At 40.0% G+C, this 26,383-nt stretch overlaps 1 protein-coding gene across 1 annotated transcript; it reads right to left on the bottom strand.

Annotated features, from left to right (window-relative positions):
• Nucleotides 1-9,169: 9,169 nt before the first annotated feature.
• Nucleotides 9,170-16,830, bottom strand: LOC120534717 (gastrula zinc finger protein XlCGF49.1-like). The gene is made up of 2 exons (XM_039762302.1): nt 16,704-16,830; nt 9,170-9,971 (listed from the first exon to the last, which is right to left on the bottom strand). Exons 1-2 carry the CDS (start codon nt 16,828-16,830, stop codon nt 9,367-9,369), a joined length of 732 nt encoding a protein of 243 aa, XP_039618236.1. The 3' UTR covers nt 9,170-9,366.
• Nucleotides 16,831-26,383: the final 9,553 nt, after the last annotated feature.

Raw genomic sequence — 26,383 nt, 5'->3', positions numbered from 1 at the left:
CAGAAGTAGCTTCAACTCCCACCTCGGCAGAACTTCAACCACGCCCCGAGGGAGGTGGGGACATTGAGTCCAATGGGCCATGTTCCGTGCCTCTATTGTTGAGGCGGCTGACCGGAGCTGTGGCCGCAAGGTGGTCGGTGCCTGTCGCGGCGGCATCCCCAACCCGTTGGTGGACACCGCGGTGAGGGATGCCGTCAAGCTGAAGAAAGAGTCCTATAGGACTTTTTGTCCTGTGGGTCTCTGGAGGCAGCTGATAGGTACCGCAGGCCAAGCGAATGCGGCTTCGTTGTTGCTGAGGCAAAACTCGGGCATGGGAGGAGTTTGAGAGGCCATGGAGAGCGACTTTCGGACGGCTTCGAGGAGATTCTGGTCCACCGTCCGCGCCTCAGGAGGGGAAGCAGTGCAGTGTCAACACCATATATGGTGGGGATGGTGCGCTGCTGACCTCACTCAGGACGCTGTGGGTCGGTGGGGGAGTACTTCAAGACCTCCTCAATCCCACTAACATGCCTTCCAATGAGGAAGCAGAGCCTGGGGACTCTGAGGTGGGCTCTCCCATCTCTGGGACTGAAGTCACCGAGGTGGTCAAAAAACTCCTTGGTGGCAGGGATGATGAGAGCCCCGAGTTCCTTAAGGCTCTGGATGTTGTAGGACTGTCTTGGTTGACACGCCTCTGCAACATCGCATGGACATCGGGACAGTGCCTCTGGATTGGCAGACCGGGGTGGTGGTCCCCTCTTTAAAAGGGGACCGGAGGGTGTGTTCCAACTATAGAGGGATCACACTCCTCAGCCTCCCTGGAAAAGTCTATTCGGGGTTCTGGAGAGGAGGGTCCGCCGGATAGTGAACCTCGGATTCAGGAGGAACAGTGTGGTTTTCGCCCTGGTCGCGAACAGTGGACCAGCTCTTCACCCTTAGCAGATCCTGAGGGTGCATGGGAGTTTGCCCAACCAGTCTACATGTGTTTTGTGGACTTGGAAAAGGCATTGACCGTGTCCCTCGGGAATCCTGTGGGGTGCTCGGGAGTATGGGGTACCGGACCCCTGATAAGAGCTGTTCGGTCCCTGTACAACCGTGTCAGAGCTTGGTCCGCATTGCCGCAGTAAGTCGAGCCCGCTTCCAGTGAGAGTTGGACTCGCCAGGGCTGCCCTTTGTCACCATTCTGTTCATAACTTTATGGACAGAATTTCTAGGCGCAGCCAGGGTGTTGAAGGGGTCCGGTTTGGTGGACTCAGGATTGGGTCACTGCTTTTGCAGATGATGTTGTCCTGTTTGCTTCATCAGGCCGTGATCTTCAGCTCTCTCTGGAATGGTTCGCAGCTGAGTGTGAAGCAGCTGGGATGAGAATCAGCACCTCCAAATCCGAGAGCATGGTACTCAGCCGAAAAGGGTGGAGTGCCCTCTCAGGGTTGGGGGAGATCCTGCCCCAAGTGGAGGAGTTCAAGTATCTCGGGTCTTGTTCACGAGTGAGGGAAGAATGGAGCGTGAGATGACAGACGGATCGGTGCGGCATCCGCAGTGATGCGAGCTCTGCATCGGTCTGTCGTGGTGACAAAAGAGCTGAGCCGTAAAGCGCAAAGCTCTCAATTTACCAGTCGATCTACGCTCCTACCCTCACCTATGGTCATGAACTATGGGTAGTGACCGAAAGAACGAGATCGCAAATACAAGCGGCTGAAATGAGTTTCCTCCGCAGGGTGTATGGGCTTTCCCTTAAAGATAGGGTGAGGAGCTCAGTCATCCGGGAGGGGCTCAGAGTAGAGCCGCTGCTCCTCTGCATCGAGAGGAGTCAGATGAGGTGGCTCGGGCATCTGATCAGGATGCCTCCTGGACGCCTCCCTGGTGAGGTGTTCCGGCACGCCCAACCGGGAGGAGGCCCGGAGAAGACCCAGGACACGCTGGAGGGACTATGTCTCCCGGCTGGCCTGGGAACGCCTTGGGATCCTCCCAGAAGAGCTGGAAGAAGCGGCCGGGGAGAGGGAAGTCTGGGCTTCTCTGCTTAAGCTACTAACCCCGCGACCCGACCTGGGGATAAGCGGAAGAGGATGAATGGATGGATAAAGTAAACCACGAGGCTAAAGTGGACATTTAGAGGTTAAAGCCAAAATATCCGCTTTAATCACAAAACAGACCTTTTCACCATGTCCGTAATTTTTTCACTGTGGCTCAAATACGCTGCTGTGGAATATGCGATTCTTGAATATAAAAGCACCAGGAATGCATTTGTGTGTCGGCATTGTGCTTCAGCACATCGAGCCATTCAGCAGACATCGCAGCAGGCACATCGATCCCGGAGGATCCACAAAGCGGCTTTCTGGCACATGTAGATAGTAAACAGAGACTGTGACGTCAAATTCAGACATCTAGTGACCAACTTCAGTATAGTAATTTAGTGATTAGTGTATGTGTAAGATTTACAATGTGTAAGATGTGTAATTTGAGAACTAAGAATAGTTTAACTTTTTATTGTCGACCACACATTTGAATGTACGTCTAAATCTGCAAATTAAACTTGAAATCTACTTTCCAAGTGTTTTAATCGACAACCTGCTGCGAATGCCAACTATTCCTGCACAACCAGAAGCCCTTTAGTTGTTCCTCTCTTAAAGTTCATGTCCGTATACTCGCCTGTTTTTTTAAGAGAGGAAGGTGAATTTTGAACGCCATCACCTCCTGTTTTTATGGCTAGAACAATAGGCAACTCATTCACCAAGGCTCGTTTTTGTGCCAGCCACTTGTAAGGGGCATATTTTCTGACCTCCTTGTATCTTCGATATCATTAATAAAGTCCAGCGTTGCTTCACAATGGGTTTGACGATATCCTCGCTGTTTAAATCACCAAAGTTTCTGTACCTGTGCTGTCTCAAACAAACAAGATACAGATAACCTACGTGAAAAATTTTACTTAAGCACAGTAACAAAGTTGTTTTACTTTGTTACTTCCCACCTCTGATCCATTGCGTCATCGTTAACAAATTCTTTATCTTTATTCTGTGCACAATTTTCCTCAAGTTTATCTGATAATTCGTTTTTCATGCCATCTTAGGTGTCAATGTGACTTTCGCTCCGTTATTTTACTCCTGACTCTCAGTAAGTCTTCCCATCATACCTGGCGGTAGACGTCACTCATTGCGCGACACGACTGCCTAGTGATAATCATTGATTTTTGAATTGATTACCACACAAACACAAGCCAAAGCTTTTCTGCTACTGCAGCTGAGTTTTGTTTAAATGAAATGTTTCATTTTTTTAAGCATATAAGTACTTCATTAAACACATGATGGGGATTAGCTGGCTACAAACAGACAGGTAATGTTCATACTCCCCAAATATACGGAGGTTGATCTTACAGCTTGGGGAGCCCTTAGTGGCTTCAATGGCCCTCTGCTTCTGTAGAGTCTTCATAGAGCAAGAAACTGCTCTGTATTTTGTACACTTTTTATGATTTTCATCATTTGTAATGGCTCTAAATTATGGGTATGCATGAGGACAACTGATTAAAAAATTCAATTTCAATTAATCGCTTAGTTCAAATTTATAATCGAAGATCACTGTGTATTAATTGCAATTTGTCATATTTTCTTCAAGCTATTAATATTTTTCTGTAAAGAAGACATAACTCAGTGATTATTTTCTAATGCAAAATAGTTTTAATAATCAGTTGTCTATGTATATTAAATTACAGGTAAAATTCCATTACAACGAAGTATTTTTATGGTCCTGACCGTTTCCCCATATGACACGAGTTTATAGAAATCTTGTTACTATGAAGTACATTCAGCAGATACTTTCATTACAACGAAGTGCACAGAAGACCTTGAAATGCCTGAATGAATCGTCCATTCAACTGAGCAGTTGGTTCTGTGATCGCAGCTCAGTTGTGCACAACGATCCCCAAACACAAACATTGTAATTTCTTTTACTTTTTTTCGATCTTTCCTTGTACTGTTTTTATTTTTATTTTTTTCTGGTTTTGTTTCCTGCAGTTTTCAGTGATACCTTTTGCTTATTCCTCGTCAACATTTGAAAAACATCCACTGGATTTTAACTCACTGTCACCCTCCTATAGAAACAGTAGACACACAAAAAAAAAACAACAGTTCATTTTAGCAAAAAAAACTTTATATTTTTGTAGCTCTCAATTGTGGCAAAAAGAATAAAGACGTTACCAGTGAATTCGGAATTTCACCATCGTCAGCTTTCTTGAAAGACAGAGCAAAAAAAGAAGAAAAATCTCGGTTTGCAAACGTATGTGAACTGCTGCATTTGAAGACGTCGAAAAAGCTGTTATGTGGCTCATTGATGCTCGTTCAAGAAATATTCCTATTAATGCAGCAAACGTTAATGAAAATATGAGGTATGTAAACTCTCTTGGGACCTCCCCCAAATAAACAGCACGCTGAAGAGCGTCTCGAAGTGCGATCTCCGCGTCTGTATGTAGCAACAGCAGGCTCACAGCTATGCTGCATCTCTGCGCCAAACTAAACAAAAAAGATCTCGATGAGTGATGCAAGCTTAGGAGTAGGTGCATTGTAAATGAAGATAACAGCATTACTTGGTCACTGACCAGGCCACGACCCTGCCTGACTGCTGTGTCTGTGTATAGGAGAGTGGCAGATCACGCTACAATAAATAACTGTGCCATTCCTGTTTCAAGCTGATTAAAGCTGGTTTTGCTAAAGTACTGAAACTAAGCCTCACGTTTTGGGGTGGAAAACAGAGGCTTATAGCACGACCCCGATCTTTTATGGTTTGCTTCTGTGGCCCTTCATTGCAGCGCTGTGAGCCTGCTGTTGCCCTGCCCCAGCAACAGCCAACCTTCCACAGACGCTGCAATCGCGCTTTGGGACGCAATTCAGCATGTCATTGTTTTTGGGTGGGGAGTGGGAGGGGAGATCCCGAAAGAAGAAAAGGATGATTCGGCTTCTGATTGATAACTGTGCTGCCCACAACATGCTTCCACATTTAGATAATGTTTGCGTTGAATTCCACCCACCCAATTGCACAGCAGTGCTTCAGCCATTGGATATGGGCCTAATTTGCACCCTGAAAGTGTATTATGGCAAGGTAATGCTGAGAAAAAGTATCGTCAGCATAACTTGTAGGCAGGAGGAGATTAAAATTCAAGTGAAAGCAGCTATTGAAGTGATTGCAAACACCAGGGGCCTCATGCATAACGCCATGCATAGAATTCCCACTATAACATGACATAAGCACAGCAGCCGAAATGTGCTTACGCATAGAAAAATCCAGATGCATAAATCTGTGCGTTCGTCCATTTCCGCATTCTTCCGCTACATAAATCCCGATCAGAGTGAAAAGTAACGCTCGAGCACACGCCTGCTGTCCCACCCCGTCTCCTCCAAGAATTAAGCCTCTATGAATATGCAACTCAATATAAATAGCCCTTAAGCTCAGGGTGCTGTGAAAAGGCAATGGCAAAAGCAAGAGGGAAAATATAAGAATTTCAGCAAATACCAAGTGCAGGCAAAGAAAAATGTACTATTTGTTGGTTTAAACAGCGGTATAAACAACAAAAGGAAGTCAATTGAGTGACATGGCGTGTCGGAGAAACTCGAAAGCTCAAGTTCAAAAAGTCGCACAATGCCCGACGTAAAAAAGAAGTTGTCAGATATCAAAGTGAAAAGGCGAGTCGTAGCCCACTGGCTGAGTGTCATATGAAAGCTTATTATGGTATAGAGAAAAAAAAAAAAAAAAGGCACACAGTGGAGAAAAAAAACACTAAATGTCAACTTTAATCTTGAAATTTCCACTTTAATCACGTAGTTTATTTTGTCATTAAAGTAGAACATCAAAAACTTAATCTTAAAATCATTTAATTTTTTAGTTTCTCAAATCCCATCGTAACTTAATTGCTTGTTTTGTATTTGATCTTCTATGTGCTCGCTTACCGGCTTTCTCTTCCTCAGACAGGAAACAGAATCCATTACATTCGTGATATTACAGCTCTCTGAATAATTAAAATACTGAGATGTATACGTGATATCATTTTCATGATGATAGGAGTTAAAGTACGTTATTAAACATGTGAACACAGTGGCGCAGTGATTGTTCATGTCTCAGATGCTTGCTGCGCCATGCGCGATTTCGATGAAATACTTTATTGCAGCAGTACTGTCTTTTTCAAACATACTAACCTCCAATTCCTGTCCTTACTTTTCTTTCTCCAAATACCCAATCGCCACACAATCAGCTCTGTAATGGACGTTAAGCCATCTGTAAGCTTAGCGCCGATTCTTCAAAACTTTTAAGGAACATTGAAATATCTTCATAGAACGAGTTTAATTATTCTATCCATCCAGTATTGCGCCAGTCCCTGCAAGATGCAGGAACAATCTGTGAACGGAACGCCAGCTCCTTGCTAGCAGTGCAGCCCTGTGTCCTCACATATTTATTAACAATATAGATTATTTAAATGAGGTTAAAGTTTTGTGTATATAATAAACATATTTTGCTGCATTTCATCTTAAAAATGATATCGTCATCATATGTAAATACGCGTTTTATAAAGTGGCTCAGGTTGTGTAATATTATAACTGTAGTGCAAGTGTACAGTGAGGTGATTGTACTTATAAGTACAACCAGTTCTACAAGGAGCAATTGGTTGAGTGCATTTATAGTTCTTGGGATGAAACTGTTTCTGAACCGCAAGGTCCGTACAGGAAAGGATTTGAAACGTTTGCCGTGTGAAAGCAGTTCAATAGACAGCATGGCTGAGGCAGCGTGTGCTTGATACTGTATACTGATACTTTCCAGTCAGCTTCTATAGATCTTTGATGCCCCACTTAGATACAGTGATATCAATACTCCGAGTTGTGCAGTGAGAGTAATATGGAAAAAGATGATCCAATGTGGCAACCCCAAACGGGAGCAACTGAAAGAAGAAGGTGGTGCAGTGAGAGTAACAACGCTAAAGCAGCTATGGTATTTAGAATAGTTAGACCATTCTGTGAACCATTATATTGTTACTGATTAATTACAACTAATAAACAATATGCAGTTAATTTCAGTGTATTTATAAAGCTTATGCATGAGGCCCCTGGACACAAGTTAAAGAAAGCACTATAGTAACAAATACAGAATCTCATTACAACAAAATATTTCTTAGGCCCCTGGGAGTTCATTGCAACGGAATTTTACCTGCATTTTAGTTTGTTTATTGAACAGTTTTGTGTAACAGAAACAAATGAACAAACAGTGACACACTAATCAGTCAATGGCTCAAAGTAGGATTTTTTATTTATTTTTAATTTTGAGCCACACAACAATGCAAATTAGTCAGTACTTTGATTGGTTATGTCAATAATGCTGTCTTTAAAACGATATGAAGAAGAAAAATAAGACATTATTGTGTTTCTGACTATTTATTCAGCCAATTGCTTAGGCAGGCAGTTTATTTCCACCATTCATTCCAGAGCTGATATCCCAGATCACAGATGGGTTGTCTGCAGGTGGTGGGTTGGGGTTTGGCTGAATGTGGAGATATCAGCTCAGATGTTTTCTTCTGCATCGATATCCAGTTCACTACAGATGAGGTTAGGCTCCTCCGCACACACTGCCTTGGCCATTTTGGTTTTAGTCAGACTGTTTAGCTTCTGACTCGAAAGACCATGTAAAAGAGGGGTTTCATTGACCTCTGATGAATGTGCTAATTCACAGGGTTTGGCCAACAGAAAGCCGAGTGCAGGAGTCACCGTCAGATGACTGGAGATGACAAACAAGGGAATTTGAGGGTTTTTGTAATTTACTGAAAGCAACAATTTACAACAAACAAGAAAGCACACTGTAAGTAAATCAAGAGAGCGGAATGCACAGTCTCTCGGGAACAGGAAACCCCTTTTGGCCGCATTATTTTACTAAACTTTCTTACTAAGGTGTTGTACGGTGTTAGCCATTATGAATGTTGAGAAAAGTCAAGCAAAATTATACCTTTTATTGGCTAACAATATGGAAGCATTGGAGGAAACTCAGGCCCCTTTTTCAGGCAAGATTTAATACAGAAACTGGACTTCCCTGTGTTTTATATACACACTAGAACAAATAACATTGCTAAATCTTTAAATAAGAAATCTTAAATGTAAAAAATTAATAGACATCCTCAGGCTAAAATTCATTTAACAAGAGAAAGAACAATGTATGGTCAAGATATTTGGAAAAGATAACTAACTATCCAACAAAGTCTTTTGAAGTTTCTGATGAGTTTTTACATACAATTTGGATCTGTAGTCAGGTTCTCTGTGTCAGTCTGAGAGATACAAACAATCCTCACACCTGGCCATAAAACTCTTGTCTCCATTCAAACCATGTTGTAATGTATTAAATTTTAGCATGAGTTTAATTTCCAATTCTTTTCTTTTTTGCTGTGTTTTGAAGTTGCCCATAAGCCCTGTGACTTTAAAGTCCCTCTCACAGTGTCTATGGCTGTTGAAGTGGGCCGCTACAGGACCATCTGTGTTACCGTGTTTAATCTGGCACCTGTGTAAGTTTATTCTCTGGTGGAGTGTTTGTCCAGTTTCTCCCACATAGAGTGCAGTGTCAGGACATTCCATGCAGAGAATTAGGTAGACCACATTAGATGATCTGCAGGAAAATGATCCCTTTATGTGATGTTCTAGTCATCAGTGTGGTATAACTATACAATTTGTAATATAAATGTAAGCACATGGTTTACATCTTTTCTATAGCCAGGGAGACGTGCCATTTTCTGTTGGTTCACTTGGGGAGCTTCGGACATTTAGCTGCTGCAGATTTGGCGGTTGTCTGTACACCAGGAGGGGAGGTTCAGGAAATACATTTTTCAGTGTTTGGTCATTGTTTAGCATTGGCTGAAGTTCTTTTATAATTTGTCGAAGTGCTTCAAGGGTTGTGGGTGACAACAAGGGGGATGCAGTTCTTGTTGTCTTTGTCTTTATACTCCAGAAGGTTGTCTCTGGGTATGGCAATAACTCTTCTTATTTGAGTATCTGTTGTTTTCGGGGTACAACCTTGTCTGATGAAATCTTGTCTAAGCTCCTGCAGTTGTTTATCCCGGTCAGTCGGGTCTGAGCAAATACGACTGTACCGTATTGCTTGGCTGAAAATAATGGAGCGCCTTATATGCTTGGGGTGGAAGCTATCACTTCTTAGGTAGGTTCGTCTGTCTGTTGGTTTGTGAAAAACAGAAGTTACCAGGGTGTTGTCTTTCAGTTGAACGATGGTATCACCGTAAACAGCAATATGGCTTCGCTCAGATATTAATTTGTCAACAATAGTTTAGTTTGCTTACTTTTCAAGACAGAAGTGAACCTCACTCACGGGTCCTGAAGGACGCTAGTTTTTCTGGACTGATCTTTGAACTGCTACCCTTTATATTCCGTTGTGAACTCTAGTGTGTCTCTGAAGATTTCCCATTTGTGAAAATTGTTTACCACATTCATCACAGCAATATGGCTTCTCTCCAGTGTGAACTCTAGTGTGTCTCTGAAGACTGATCTTTCGTAAAAACTGTTTGCCACATTCATTACAGCAATATGGCTTCTCTCCAGTGTGATCTCTAGTGTGTCTCTGGAGACTGATCTTTTGTGAAAACTGTTCACCACATTCATTACAGCAATACAGTTTCTCTCCCGTGTGAACTCTAGTGTGGCTACGAAGGTTACTCATTCTTGAAAACTGTTTACCACATTCATTACAACAATATGGCTTCTCTCCCGTGTGAACTCTAGTGTGGTTCTTCAGACTGTTTATACGTGAAAACTGTTTACCACATTCATTACAGCAATACGGCTTCTCTCCTGTGTGAACTCTAGTGTGTCTGTGAAGACTGTTTATATGTGAAAACTGTTTACCACATTCATTACAGCAATATGGCATCTCTCCGGTGTGAACTCCAGTGTGTTTCTGAAGAGCACTCCAGCCAGGGAATTCTTTTCCAGATTCCAAACTGCACTGATCTTTGTTACCTGTAGAAACTTTAAAAGAAAAGGGGAAAAAAAGAGCTTAATTTCAATCCACTGCCTTATTATTAACATTAACTCACATTAAATACATGATGGCTGAAATTAGGAACAACCTTTGATAAGCAGAAGCATTTATAAAACTTTAGTCGTACATGGAAAGCACAGTCAATTTGTTAATTTTACGTTCTCTATTACAACTACTTCGCAGGGCCACATATATAAAACTTCCTTATGCTCGGCAACATGTGTAAGTCATTTATCACAGAAAAGTTTGGATTTTTAAAACTAGAACTTGGCTTTTAAAATGGCTTAAAGTTACGGCAAGTTATGAGCATTTTTAAGTCCCATGCAGACTTTATTTGTGTTGGCATTTTAGCAACACCTGGGGAAAAAATGAACTGAACAGAATCTCATTTCATTGCACATTTCACATTCTGATGTTTCACAGGCTACACAAGAAGTGAGTTTTAATGTATCACAATGACATTTAGGCTCATGATGAGGACTTAATTATAAGCCGATTTAGGCTCCCTACTGTCATCCTCTTTGAAGTGTGTGCTGAACATGTGCCTTCATTACAGAGACCATCACACAGAAATCACACAATCTCAGTTCTCTTACAGGTCTTAACAGCTGTTGGTTATTTGGCGATGGCGGCTTTTCGGTGTGAACTGCTTGACCGGTGAGAAATCTCTCAGTCACCCTGAGACACATCATGCCATCTGTATGGGGTAGTAAATTTAAGATGTTACAGAGATACATGCAATATCCTTACTATCAGGATGTGCAAGCTGTAATCAAAATGCAATCTGCAGCAACATTTTCCGTCATCAGCAGTGGTGGTCTTCCTTGGCCTATCTGTCCCTTTGTGATTACTGAACTCACCTGCGCATTCTTTCTTCTTATTGATATTCCACACAGTTGATTTAAGTCATCCTAACGTTTTACTGATATCTCTAATGGTATTTTTGTTTTCAGCCTCATAATGGCTTCTTTGACTATCATTGGCACAGCTGTTGTCCTCATGTTGAACAATGGCCACTACATACTCCAAAGGGCAGAAGCAAGCCGAGTTGTCTTAGGCCTACAGAACTAAAGCAATGAAACACACCTGAGGAATCAAAAACTCCTCTGACATCAATTGGCCCAAACATTACGGTGCCCTGAAATGGGGGGACCATGTAGAAAAAGTGCTGTCATTTCTACAGGGTATGACTGAAATGTGTGTAAATCCCCTTTAAATGAATATGTATAATGTGACTTTAATTAAAAAATTACAAATTAAATAATTAATTAATCTGTTGAGTAAAAGGGTAAATGAAAGAAAAAGGTTTCTTTGTTTGAGCCATTACAGAGAGTACTTTATAAAACAGAATGCCATGCCAAACATGAAAAAGACACTTTCAATAATCAGAATGTGTCCTCAAATTTATGTACAATGAAACTAAAACCATTTTACACCAAAACAAACATCAAAATGGCTTCTTTAAATCACCAAGCAAAACAACACAATGGATGAGTGATGCCTCAGTGCCCAGGCCTACAGAAACTGCTGTGACCTCGGAGAAAAATGAGAAGATTAGAAAATAGGGGAGCGGCAGGTGACACCAGGACTGGTCACACCGGTGACATTTATAATCACCATTAAAGGATATCTACTGTCGGGACATATTTATGTTAAGTAAACTAAAATTTGCCAGGTTTTACTGTCTATTTCCTCTAATGTGCGTGTTCATGTATGTAAATATTATCTCTGTTATGGCTGCAATCATCAAGCAGTCCAAGACTAAACTCAATGAAGAGCGCTATGAACAATACATACAACTGAACTAAAACAGTAGTGTTACACCAGTGATTCCCAACCAGTGGGGACCCCCCCTTGGGGTTCGCGTGCTTTATAAAAGGGGTCCACGAAAAAAATATTGTAATGGCTGAATTTTAAAACCTAAACGTAAAAAATAATGAAATTTTAAATGTAGGCAAATATATTCACAGTACTATTAATAATACAATAATAAAAATGGGTCAACAAATCAATTAAATGTCAAATTCCTAAATATTACCTCAGTCACTCACACATTGCGACGGAAGAATCTGTAAAATTGTCGAGTCACAACAGGTAACAATCTGTAACGTGATGAGACACTACGCCGTTGACTATGCGTGTACATTCTCATATAATCCGGAAACTTCCAATTCAGCGAACCAAGAACCCCGAATGCGCTCGAAACAACAAGAATAACATCTGCGGATATAAAAACACCACAATCAGACAAGGGAGAGTAGAGTCGAACTGAATTGTACGACGCACTTAAGAACCACGAGTGATTTTAATAAGATAAACTGGTAGTGCATAGTGTGTGTAAATATATTACGATAAAGACTTTTTACTTACTACGTGTGCACATCGAACGTGAAAGTGAATAAATATTACTCCTTAATTTAATTATGGATGGATGGTTAGAAATTGGTAGTTTTATCAAGTCTGACAATAAGCTGGATGAGCAATAAATTGTTTGTACTTCTACTTCAGTCCCTGGTTTGGTACCAAAACAGGGTGATCAAACTGAAAGTGGCAGTGAGCTAACGTCTCTCCAGACTGAAAGCAAGCAAAAAAACTGGCGAACATAGTAAGACAAAGAGAAGAAACGAAAATATAACAGCGACTATTTACGAATAGGTTTTTATTTTATCGAGGATGAGTCAGAAACTAAAGCACTTTGTGTTATTTGTAATGAAGTCCTGATAACAGCAGTTTAAACCTACGTAGACACATTGAAAGAAAACATCCAACGTACAAGGATAAACCTTAGTTTTACTAATATTTTTCTGTAAATGTTTTACGATTATGTTTAGGTTTTTCATTATGAATAATTTATTATTCAATATGGAAAGTAAATTTTAATAAACAATCCAATTTTATTGTTTAATTTACTATATCGTAATGACTACATAGGGGGTTCACCAATTTATTCCGGTTTTTGGAAGGGGTTCACAAAGAGAAAAAGGTTGAGAATCGCTGTGTTAGACAAATTAATCGGCCTTGAATCAAAATCGGCTTGTAGTTGGTTGACTGATTTCATGACATGGAATATTTTAATCTGAGGGCACGCGCAGGACTGACAGAAAGCACAGAGTGGAAAGTGGTGAAGAAAATAACTGCTGTTTGGAAATATCTTAAAGTATCTGAAAAGAGATAGGAATGTTATATGTGAAGTTTAAAATGAAAAATGTAGGTGTTAGTTATGGTGTATTAAAGCAAAGACATTTGGAGCAACTAATTTGATGAGACACTTGTAGGTACAACGCTCGACTGAGCGCATCGACTTTCAGCAATGCAGTGAAAGCAGGAAAACTGCTAAGGAAACAAATGTGTCTTAGCTGTCAATAATAGCACTGCTTGGAAAAAAAAAAAAACAGACATACGAGTACGATCAGGACAAATCTCTTTCACACCTCTCCACCAGCGTCCTTTGTCCTCTATATGTGCTGATAACGAGAAGCTAGGAGCAGCCGGCTATTCCATCCCCCTACCAATTTAGAACGTGCACGAACTTCTCTCAGCTAATGCCTTGAATGAGTATCTGGGAGTGAAGTGGAGTTTTACAGTGGAAATAATAGATCGGTATTTGGAACACACGCATTTCATGTCTGTTCCGTTTCTATAGTAATCTGTGTAAACACATTGTTAAAACAGAAACGCTTTTTATATTCTAGTAGTAGATGACAACATGTAGGCATAAACTATATAATGTATGAAGCCTGAAGTTCAAATATCAAAGAAACATTTTCACAAAAGGTACAAATATAACACCCAACAATTGTTTTTTTTTTTCAAAAATATAACTGCAGAAACAAAAAGCTGCCTTAACATGCCACACTGACAGCCGTTTATTGTAACTGTTTCCGTGGTGCAATTGAATCAGTTCCCGCCTGGGAATCAAAAGGTCGTGAGTGTCGATCCTGCATCACTCCGTTTTGAGAAGTAAACTGCTATTAGTCTTACTATTTTAGAATAAAAGCATACATTTGATTTCAGTCTGTAACAGCCGGAGCAATTTATGATCCTTGTAAAGGTTAGTTTTTTTATTCACTTTTCATTCTCTCAGTCGCGTTCAGAATCAATCCATACACCACCATCTGACACGGCTGTTTTCACATAAAGACGCGCTATAGCTCTGCAGTGTACCACGCATGCATCTAACGCCCCAACCAAGTTTGCTGACACAAAAACGCTGGCGAAGCTGCCTTCTTCGTAACTCACCGTCACTTGATTTTCTTTTTATTTAGTTTTATTAAGTGTTCCTGCCAGTCCCCGCATGTTGCTATATGCCGTTTCTTTTGTACTCCAGGCCATGCAGAGGAAAGAATGGTAAAGAGCAGTAACTTCGGCGATATATGCTATCATCAGACATTCCCCATCTGCCCATTGTATTGTTATACTTTTATACCAACATATGTTCCTGTGTTTGAGCACATACATACATATATATACACACATACATATATACCTACATATATACATACATACATATATACATACATATATATATATACCTACATATATATATATATACATACATATATACATATATATATATATACATACATATATACATACATATATACATGCATATATATATATATGTACACATATATACATACATATATATATACATATACATATATATATATATATACATACATATACATATATATACATATGCACATATACATATATATACATATATATATATATATATATACATATATATATATATGCATATATATACATATATATACATATATATATACATAATGTATACATATACATACATACATATACACATATATACATACATATACATATATACACATATATATATATACATATACATAATATATATACATACATATATAATATATATACACACATGTAATAATATATATATGTGCATACGTAATAATATACATACATGCATATATATGTATACACATATATATATATATATGCATATATATATACATATATATGTATGCGTAATATATATACATATATATATATGCATATATATACATATATATATGCATATATATGCATACACATATATATATACATAAAATATACATATATATATATATATATTTTATACAAAAAAAGGCAAAGCCCTACCACCACTCACCACCACAAATTCCCCAAATTTCCGGGGGGAAGGCTAAAATTTTGGGGGTTCATTCCTTTTTTCCCACAAAAGTTGGGCGGTTTTATATCGAAATTCTATGAGTAATGGTCAAACTGGAAAAGGTTTTTTTCCATTTACTGTAATGGGATGATTAAGCCCGGGGGGGGATTTGGGAATCATCCCCCACGTAATCCCCCAGTACATAGAAAACAGGAAGACCTCCAAAAACCGCTGAAGAAAAAATGATTTTATAATTAGAAAGGGAGCGAAAAAATAAGAAGGGGAAAGTGAATACAACCAAATTTATGAGTTCTGCTACTTGAAAAAAAGCCCCGGTAAACCTACCTTTTAAAATTGTTTATAGACAGGCCGCTGGCTTGAATTTATGCCTGCCCTTTAAAGGCCCCACGGCAATCCCTAGCAAAACCCCGGGGAAATATTCACGGGTGGGACTGTGCTTTGGGAGGGAAGATGGTCAGGGTGGGGTTTTAACAAAACCAGCAAAATTGGGGGAAAGTTTTAATCCGGACTAAGGTAACATTAAATACAGCCAGGGAAAAGCCGGGTGGGACCAGCACCGGGAACCCATATGAACACCGAGCTCCCAGGGGAAATGCGGTGCACAGATAAAAGGCAACAGCCCCAAAAACGCCAACAAAAACCAATTTAAAAATTGAAAAAGGGAGCAAAAAAGGCCTGAAAAAATATTCAAAAACCAGCTACGCGGGAAAAAAAGAAGGTGGAAAAGTCAATGTCCCGCTAAAGGAAGACAGGGAAAAACCCGCATGCAGTGTGTCAGGTGTCAGAAAAAAGAAGGGATTTTATTGATGCAGTAAGCAATCATAATAAACCTGTCATCTTCAAGATTTACAAACCGGGAAAGTAAACGAACACAAAAATCCTACAAATACAACCTGATTGAAAAAAATATAATCAAACCTTGATGACAGCAACACTCGAACACCACAAAACAAATACGTTTGACAGTCTTTGTTTTTTTTAAATGTTCCTTTTTTTTTCAGCTTTTTAACAAATATCTTCCCTGGGTTGCGGTTTTATATATTTTAAAATATATAACCGATCTAATACTTTAATAATGGATCTTTTTGCCATCAGTGATTGTTTTGGTAAAACCATACTCAGTGTATTCATTAGATGAATGGAAAAAAATAAGGCAGGGGGGGATGACTAATTAGGCATGCAGGGTGTATGGGCCAACTCTATCTAATTTTGGGGTCACATTTGAAAAAATATATCTTTTCGTTCTATTTAGTCCATATGTGTCAAACTAAGGGCCCGGGGACATCCGCCCCCGGTAATTATATCCCCCCTTAATCATTTTTTTATACTGTTTATTGTTAAAAGCCCGGTTTTGGGCTGGAACACAATAAAATACAGATCCCATAAAGAAGGGTTTTAGCGTTGCATCAGGGAACCTGAATGCAATTCAGAAGATACAAAAAACAGCATAATTAAATAAGAATCTGACACTTTAGCGGGCGAACCTGCCAATCACAAAGTACTGAAACTCTTTTTGGGGGGAAACCCAAACACCAGTTACCTTGCCCCACTTTCCCGTTGCCAAGACGTTTGGCTGGTGTTCCCAAAACACACGGGTAAAAGATGACGGTTGCGGCGCTTTTGGGGACTTTGATGAACAAAAAGTCCGCCACATGGTCCCTTTTCATGTTTGGGACACATATCGTGGAAGTCTTTCAGTGATAAAAACTAACAAAAAAGCACACAGGGGCCCTATGAGAGCACCTGCAATCCATCCTGAAATCTCCCACAAACAGAACCTCACAGCAAAAAAAAACAACCTGTGGCCAAAAAAAATGACAGGGCCCCCGCTCTAAAATGACATATGAGCAAAGAAATGAATGATTTGATTTTTTTTTTACAAGAGCGGGGAAGTTTAACCCGTTTTAACAAAAACAAAAAAAAAAAAAAAAATTTTTGTCCGCCAGGGCTGCCCTTTGTCACCAATTCTGTTCATAACTGATGGACCAAATTTCTAAAGCATAATAAAAGTGTTGAAGGGTCAGTTTATTGGACTCAGGATTGGGTCACTGCTTTTTGCAATGATGTTGTCCTGTTTGGTTCATCAGGCTGTGATCTTCAGCTCTCTCTGGAATAGTTCGCAGCTAATTAATGAGCAGCTGGGATGAGAATCAGCACCTCCAAATCCGAGAGCATGGTCCTCAACCCGGAGAAAATTAGATGCCCTCTCAGGGTTGAGGCGAGATCCTGCCCCCAGTGGAGGAGTTTAAGTATCTTGGGTTTCTTGTTCACGAGTGAGGGAAGAATGGATCGTGAGATTGACAGACAGATTGGTCACGGCATCCGCTTGAAGATCACGAGCTCTGCACATCGGTCCAGCCATTGGTGACAAAAGGCTGAGCCGTGGCCCGAAACTCTCAGTTTTCCAGTCAATCACATCCTACCCTCACCTATGGTCGCAGACCTGGGTAGTGACCCGAGAAAAAACGAGATCGCAAATACAAGCCGGCTGAAATGAGTTTCCTCCGCGGGGTGTATGGGCTTTCCCTTAAAGATAGGGTGAGGAGCTCCAGTCATCGGGAGGGCTCAAGTAGGCCCTGCTCCTCTGCATCGAGAGAGGGAGTCAGATAAAGTGGCTCGGGCATCTGATCAGGATGCCTCCTGGGCACGCCTCCCTGGTGAGGTGTTCGGGCAAACCAACGAGGAAGGCCGGAGGCCAGGACACGCTGGAGGACTATGTCTCCCGGCACAGCCTGGGGAGCATGGCAAGTATCCTCCCAGAAGGCTGGAAGAAGTGGCGGGGAGAGGAAGTCTGGGCTTCTCTGCTTAAGCTACTGCTTGTGACCGACCTGGGATAAGCGGAAGAGGATGAATGGATGGATAAAGTAAACCACGAGGCTAAAGTGGACATTTAGAGGTTAAAGCCAAAATATCCGCTTTAATCACAAAACAGACCTTTCACCATGTCCGTAATTTTTCACTGTGGCTCAAATGTCGCTGCTGTGGAATATGCGATTCTTGAATATAAAAGCACCAGGAATGCATTGTGTGTCGACATTGTGCTTCAGCACATCGAGCCATTCAGCAGACATCGCAGCAGGCACATGATCGGAGGATCCACAAAGCGGCTTCTGGCACATGTAGATAGTAAACAAGAGACTGTGACGTCAAATTCAGACATCAGTGACCAACTTCAGTATAGTAATTTAGTGATTAGTGTATGTATGAATTTACAATGTGTAAGATGTGTAATTTGAGAACTAAGAATAGTTTAACTTTTTATTGTCGACCACACATTTAGATATGCGTCTAAATCTGCAAAATTAAACTTGGAAATCTAACTTTTCCAAGTGTTTTGTCGACAACCTGCTGCGAATACAACTATTCCTGCACAACTAGAAAGCGCTAGTTATTCCTCTCTTAAGTTCATATCCGTACTCTTTCGCCTGTTTTTAAAGAGAGGAGGTGAATTTAAAAACGCCATCACACTCACTGTTTTATAGCTGAAACAAGCCAAAACCACTCATTCACCAAAGGCTCGTTTTGTGCCAGCCACTTGTAAAGGGGGTATATTTTGACCTCCTTGTATCTTGATATCATTAATAAAGTCCGCGTTGCTTCTACAATGGGTTTGACGATATCCTCGCTGTTTAAATCACCCGGTTCTGTGCCTGTACTGTCTCAAACAAACGGAATACAGATAACCTACGTGAAAATTTTACTTAAGCACAGTAACAAAGTTGTTTACTTTGTTACTTCCCACCCTCTGATCCATTGCGTCATCGTTAACAAATTCTTTATCTTTATTCTGTGCACAATTTTCCTCAAATTTGTCTGATAATTGTTTTTCATACCATCTTAGGTGTCAATGTGACTTCGCTCCGTTATTTTACTCCTGACTCTGATAAGTCTTCCCACATCATACCTGGCGTTGAGCGTCACTCATTCTGCTGACCACGACACCCTGGTGAGTAATCATTTGATTTTTAGTTGATTACCACACAAACACAAATAAAGCTTTTCTACTACTGCAGCTGAGTTTTGTTTAAATGAAATGTTTCATTTTTTTTAAGCATATAAGTACTTCATTAAACACATGATGGGGATTAGCTGGCTACAAACAGACAGGTAATATTTCATACTCCCCAAATATCTGGAGGTTGATCTTACAGCTTAGGGGAGCCCTTAGTGGTAATGGCCCTCTGCTTCTGTAGAGTCTTCATAGAGCAGAAACTGCTCTGTATTTTATACCCCTTTTATGATTTTCATCATTGTAATATGGCTCTAATTATGGGTATGCATGAGGACAACTGATTAAAATTCCAATTTCAATTAATCGCTTAGTTCAAATTTATAATGTCCGAAGATCACTGTATTAATGGTACAATTTGTCATAACACTATTTCAAGCTATTAATATTTTCTGTAAAGAAGACATAACTCAGTGATTATTTTCTAATGCAAAATAGTTTCCCCAATAATCAGTTGTCTATGTATATTAATTACAGGTAAAATTCCATTACAATGATATTTTATGGTCCTGACCGTTTCCCCCATATGACAGGTTTATAGAAATCTTGTTACTATGTTACATTCGGCAGATACTTTCATTACAACGAAGTGCACAAGAAGACAACAGAAGTACCTGAATAGATACGTCCATTCAACTGAGCAGTTGGTTCTGTGATGCGCAGCTCCAGTTGTACTGCGCCAGATCTAAACACAAACGCTGTTCTTTTACTTTTTTTCAGTCTCCTTGTACTGTTTTATTTTTTTATTTTTTTCTAGTTTTGTTTCCTGCAGTTTCAGTGATACCTTTTGCTTATTCCTCGTCAACATTTGAAAAACATCCACTGGATTTTTAACTCACTGTCACCCTCCTAGAAACAGTAGACACACAAAAAAAAAAAACAACAGTTCATTTTAGCAAAAAAAAAAAAAAAAAAAAAAAAAACTTTATATTTTTTGTAGCTCTCAATTGTGGCAAAAAGAATAAAGACGTTACCAGTGGTGGAATTTCACCATCGTGTTTCTTGAAAGACAGAGCAAAAAGAAGAAAATCTCGGTTTGCAAGCGTATAGCGAACTGCTGCATTTGAAGGCGTCGAAAAGCTGTTATGTGGCTCATTGATGCTCGTTCAAGAAATATTCCTATGTGCAGCAAACGTTAATGAAAATATGAGGTATGTAAACTCTCTTGGGACCTCCCCAAATAAGAAAAACCTTGCGTGAAGCGTCTCGAAGTCACGATCTCCCGCGTCTGTATGCCGCAGCAGCAGGCTCACAACTATGCTGCATCTCACCGTAAACTAAACAAAAAGATCTCGATGGGTGATGCCAAGGTTAGGAGTAGGTACATTGTAAATGGAGATAACAGCATTGCGGTACTTTGAAGCCTGGCCCACCGCCCTGCACCCTGACTACTTTCATATACTAATATGGGAGAGTGGCAGATCACGCTACAATAAATAACTGTGCCATTCCTGTTTCAAGCTGATTAAAGCTGGTTTTGTAAAAGTGGAAACTAAGCCTCACATTTTGGGGTGGAAAACAGAAACATAGCACGACGATCTTTTATGGTTTTGCTTCTGTGGCCCTTCATTGCAGGCGCTGTGAGCCTGCTGTTGCCCTGCCCAGCAACGGCCAATCTTCCACAGGCGGCTGCAATCGGCGGCACAGGGAACGCAATTCAGCATGTCATTGTTTTGGGTGGGGGAGTGGGAGGATCGATGAAGAAAAAGGATGATTGACTGATTGATAACTGTGCACCCACAACATGCTTCCACATTTAGACCATCTTTGCGTTGTGAATTCCACCGCAATTGCAAAGCAGTGCTTCAGCCATTGGATATGGGCCTAATTGCACCCTGAAAGTGTATTATAGCGAGTAATGCTGAGAGAAAAGTATACGTCAGCATAACTTGTAGGCAGGAGAGATTAAAATTCAAGTGAAAGCAACTATTGAAGTGATTGCAAACACCAGGGGCCTCATGCATAACGCCATGCATAGAATTCCACTATAACGCACCGGCATAAGCACAACGAAATGTGCTTACGCGCCAAAAAAATCAGATGCACATAAATCTATGCGTTAAAGCCATTCCGCATTCTTCCGCTTCTGCCGTCCGATCAAGTGAAAATGGCATCGAACACCGCTTCTGCTGTCCACCCGTCTCCTCAAATTAAGCTTCTATGAATATGCAACTCAATATAAATAGCCCTTAAGCTCAGGGTGCTGTGAAAAGGCAATACTTGGCTAAGAGGAAAATATATAAAATTTCAATACCAAAGTGCAGGCAAAAGAAAAATACTATTTGTTGGTTTAAACAGCGGTATAAACAACAAAAGTCAATTAGTGACATGGCGTGTCGGGCTTCAGCTCAAGTTCAAAAATCGCACAGTGCCCGGGCGGCAAAAGTTTATCCAGATATCAAAGTGAAAAATGATGCGTGACAGCCCACTGGCTGGTGTCATATAGCTTATTATGGTATAGAGAAAAAAAAAAAAAAGGCACACAGTGGAAAAAAAACACTAAATGTCACTTTAATCTTGAAATTTCCACTTTAATCCACGTAGTTTTATTTTGTCATTAAAGTAGAGACATCAAAAACTTAATCTTAAAATCATTTTAATTTTTAGTTTCTCAAATCCCATACATTAACTTAATTGCTTGTTTTGTATTTGATCTTCTATGTGCTTTCATTTGACTTTCTCTTCCTCAGACTGGAAACAGAATCCATTACATTCGTGATATTACAGCTCTCTGAATAATTAAAAATACTGAGATGTATCGTGATATCATTTTCATGATGATAGGAGTTAAATCATGTTATTAAACATGTGAACACAGTGGCGCAGTGATTGTTCATGTCTCAGATGCTTTTCATGCATGCGCCGATTCGATGAAATACTTTTGCAGCAGTACTGTCTTTTCAAACTTATACTAACCTCAAATTCCTGTCATAACCACTTTTCTTTCTCAAATACCCAATCGCCACACAATCAGCTCTGTAATGGACAGTAAGCCATCCTAGCAAGCTTAGCGCCCGATTCTTCAAAACTTTAAGGAACATTGAAATATCTTAAATGCGTGAGGTTAGTATTCTATCTACATCAGTATTCGCCAGTCCCTACCAAAGATACGAACAATCTGTGAAGCAGGCGCCAGCTCCTTGCTAGCAGTGCAACCCTGTGTCCTCACATATTTGATAACATTATAGATTATTTAAATGAGGTTAAAGTTTTGTGTATATAATAAACATATTTTGCTGCATTTCATCTTAAAAATGATACTCGTCATCATATGTAAATCTGGCGTTTTATATAAAGTATGGCTCAGGTTGTGCAATATTATAACTGTAGTGCAAGTGTACGAGGGTGATTGTACTTATAAGTACAACCAGTTCTACAAAGGAGCAATTGGTTGAGTGCATTTTATAGTTTCTTGGGATGAAACTGTTTCTGAACCGCAAAGTCCCGTACAGGAAAAGGATTTAAGCGTTTGCGTGTGAAAGCAGTTCAATAGACAGCATGGCTGGGCAAGCGTGTGCTTGATACTGTATGACCACTTTCAGTCAGCTTCTATAGATCTTTGATGCCCCACTTAGATACAGTGATATCAATACCGAGGTTATTGCAGTGGGGTAATAGGAAAAAGATGATCAATGTGGCAACCCCAATGAGAACAACTGGCAGAAGAAGAAGGTGGTTACAGTGAGGTATAGCGAAAGCAGCTATGGTATTTAGAATAGTTAGACCATTCTGAACCATTATATTGTTGTTACTGATTAATTGTAATAAACAATATGCAAAGTTAATTTCCAGTGTATTTATAAAGCGCGTGCGGGATCATGATCTAAAAACACAAGATAAACACACAGGAACAGTAGCACTGCGCAGCTTGGTGCCGTGGTCACAAAACCGGGCGGAGAACTTTACATATGACAGGGGTAATAATAGGTGACTTGCACCAAGTTTAGGTTTTATACGCCAGCGAGTTGAATGTGGAAGCGTTCTTATGCAACATTTCTGTGTATACGCACCGTTTATACATAGAGGCTCCTGGACCTGAAGTTAAAAACACTACTGTAGCTTAAATGCAGAATCTCGGTACAACCAATGTTTTTAGGTCCCTGGGAGTTCGTTTGCAACGAATTTGCCTGCATTTTAGTTTGTTTTATTGAACGAAGTTTGTGTAAACGAAATAAATGAACAAACACATTAGGCTTCTTAATCAGTCAATATTAGTAAAGTAGGATTTTTTTATTTATTTTTAATTTTCAGTCACACAACAATGCAAATTAATCAGTACTTTGATTGGTTTTGTCAATAATTCTGTCTTTAAAATAAACTAAAGAAGAAAAATAAGGCATTATTGCGTTTCAGACTATTTATTCAGCCAGTTGCTTAGGCAGTTTATTTCCACCATTCATTCCAGAGATGATATCCCAGATACAAAAACAAATGTTCATAAGCAACCAGTGCTGGGAAACATTAATTAAATTAAATTCACTATATTGCTTATTAAATATGAAATCCTAATTTCCTCCAGTTCAGCGCATTTCTTTCCTTCACTTTTCTCGATGGGGGGAATAGCAGAGTCGGATTAAAGCTTTACCTCCACTGAATCTGTTGCTGCTGATTTAACTGATCGGTTACTTAAATGCACTTCTCTGTTTGCTACCAGCACTTTCCTTGGACCTCACAATGGAGGGCATGTCACGTCTCTAAGGACAGTATCTCTCATCTCAGTCTGAATGGTGAGATGCAATCTTCATCTTTTAGCTGCCTCAGCCAAGCACTTCAAGTTAATGCATGGAGCCAGTTGTCTGAAAGGCCAGAGCAGCGCCCACAGATGGGTTGTCTGTAGTGTGTGAGTTGGGATTTGGCTGAATGTGGAGATATCACCTCAGATGTTCTCTTCTGAATCGATGCCCAGTTCACTACAGATAAGGTTAGGCTCTTCTAATACCTGCCTTGGCCATTTAGTTTCAAATCGGTCTGTTAGCTTCTGACTCAAGGACCACCATGTAAAGGTTTGAATGGACCTCTGAAAAATGTGCTAATTCATAGGGTTTGGCCAACAGAAAGCCAAGCGCAAGAGATGACAGACTGGTGAATTTGAGGATTTTGTAATTTATTCAAAACAACAAACAATTTACAACAACAAACAAGAAAGCACACTAAGTAAATCAAGAGAGCGGAATGCAAAATCTCTAGGGATCAGGAAACCCCTTTTGGCCGCGGGAGTTATTTTACTAAACTTTCATACTAGGGTGTTGTACCATGTTACTCACATTGAATGTTGAAAGTCAAGTAAAGTGCACACACCTTTAATTGGCTAACTATAAAGATTATAATATGCAAGCTTTCGAAGAAACTCAGGCCCCTTTTTCAGGCAAAGATTTAATACAGAAACTGGACTTCCCTGTGTTTATATACACACTAGAAAAAATAACATGGTTAAATCTTTAAGTAAGAAATCTTAAATGTAAAAATATTAATAGACCTCCTAAGGCTAACATTCATTTAACAAGAGAAAAAAACAATGTATGGTCAAGATATTTGGAAAAGATAACTATCCAACAAAATCTTTTGAAGTTTCTGATGAGGTTTTACATACAATGTGGATCTGTAGTCAGGTTGTCTGTGTCAGTCTGAAAGATACAAACAATCCTCACACCTGGCCATAAAACTCTTGTCTCCATTCAAACCATGTTGTAATGTATTCAATTTTAGCATGAGTTTAACTTCCCTTTCTTTTCTTTCTTGCTGTGTTTTGAAGTTGCCCATAAGCCCTGTGACTTTAAAGTCCACTCGCAGGTCATCCATGGCTGTTGAAGTGAGCCGCTGGGACCATCTGCTGGCACCACCGTACCAGGTTCATTCTCTGGTGGAGTGTTTGTCCAGTTTCTCCCACATAGAGTGCAGTGTCAGGACATTTCATGCAAAGAATTAGGTAGACCACATTAGATGATCTATAGGAAAATGATCCCTTTATGTGATGTTCTAGTCAGTGTGGGATAACTATACACTCTGTATTATAAATGTAAGCATATGGTTTACATCTTTTCTGTAGCCAGGGAGACGTGCCATTTTCTGTTGGTTCACTTGGCTGAGCTTCGGACATTTAGCTGCTGCAGGTTTGGTGGTTGTCTGTATTATATATTCCAGAAGGTTGTCTCCGAGTATGGCAATAGCTCTTCTTATTTGAGTATCTGTTCTTTTGGGGTATAACCTTGTCTAATGAAATCTTGTCTAAGGCTCCTGCAGTTTATCCCGGTCAGTCGGGTCTGAGCAAATACGATTGTACCATATTGCTTGGCTGAAAATAATGGACAGCCTTATATATAACTGGGGTGGAAGCGATCACTTCTTAGGTAGGTCCGTCTGACTGATGGCTTGTGAAAAACAGAAGTTACAAGGGTGCTGTCTCTCAGTTGAACAGTGGTGTCACCGTAAACAGCAAAATGTCTTCTCTCAGATATTAACTTGTCAACAATAGTTTAGTTTGCTTACTTTTCAAGACACAAGTGAACCTCACTCTCGGGTCCTGAAGGATGCTTGTTTTTCTGGACTGATTTTTGAACTGCTACCCTTTTTATTCTATTGTGAACTCTAGAGTGTCTCTGAAGATTTCCCATTTGTGAAAATTGTTTACCACATTCATTACAGCAATATGGCTTCTCTCCAGTGTGAACTCATTGTTTCTGAAGAATGATCTTCGTAAGTGTTTTCCTTCTTGCAACCAATATGGCTACTCTCCAGTGTGAACTCTAGTGTGTCTACCGAAGACTGATCTTTTGTAAAACTGTTTTACCACATTCATTACAGCAATATGGCTTCTATCGGTGTGAACTCTAGTGTGTCTCTGAAGAGTGGTCATTTGTGAAAATTGTTCACCACATTCATTACAGCAATACAGCTTCTCTCCTGTGTGAATTCTTTTGTGACTACGAAGGTTACTTTCATTCTTGAGAAACCGTTTACCATTCAGTACAATATGAACTTCTCACCGGTGTGAACTCTAAATTATAATTTTCACAAAGAGGAACCAGATCATTTAGCTGGCTTCATTTACCACATTCATTACGGCAATGTGGCTTCTCTCCTGTGTGAACTCTAGTGTGGGTTCTTCAGAATGTGAAGTGAAAACTGTTTACCATTCATTACAACAATCGGCTTCTCTCCGTGTGAACTCCTAGTGTGTCTCTGGAGGATGATCTTTTGTGAAAAACGTTTAC

This window comes from Polypterus senegalus, chromosome 8, assembly GCF_016835505.1.
Source record: "Polypterus senegalus isolate Bchr_013 chromosome 8, ASM1683550v1, whole genome shotgun sequence".
In the NCBI taxonomy this organism is placed as follows: domain Eukaryota; kingdom Metazoa; phylum Chordata; class Cladistia; order Polypteriformes; family Polypteridae; genus Polypterus; species Polypterus senegalus.
Note: the sequence above shows the minus strand (reverse complement) of the source record. Positions and strands in the feature narration are given on the sequence as shown.

Excerpts from the sequence above, each read along its gene's own strand:
- LOC120534717 (XM_039762302.1), bottom strand. The coding sequence starts at position 16,830 with ATGAAAAGGGACCATGTGGCGGACTTTTTGTTCATCAAAGTCCCCAAA. Across the intron at positions 9,972-16,703 it reads CAACGGGAAAGTGGGGCAAG|TTTCTACAGGTAACAAAGAT; the intron begins GTAACTGGTGTT and ends TTTCTTTTAAAG.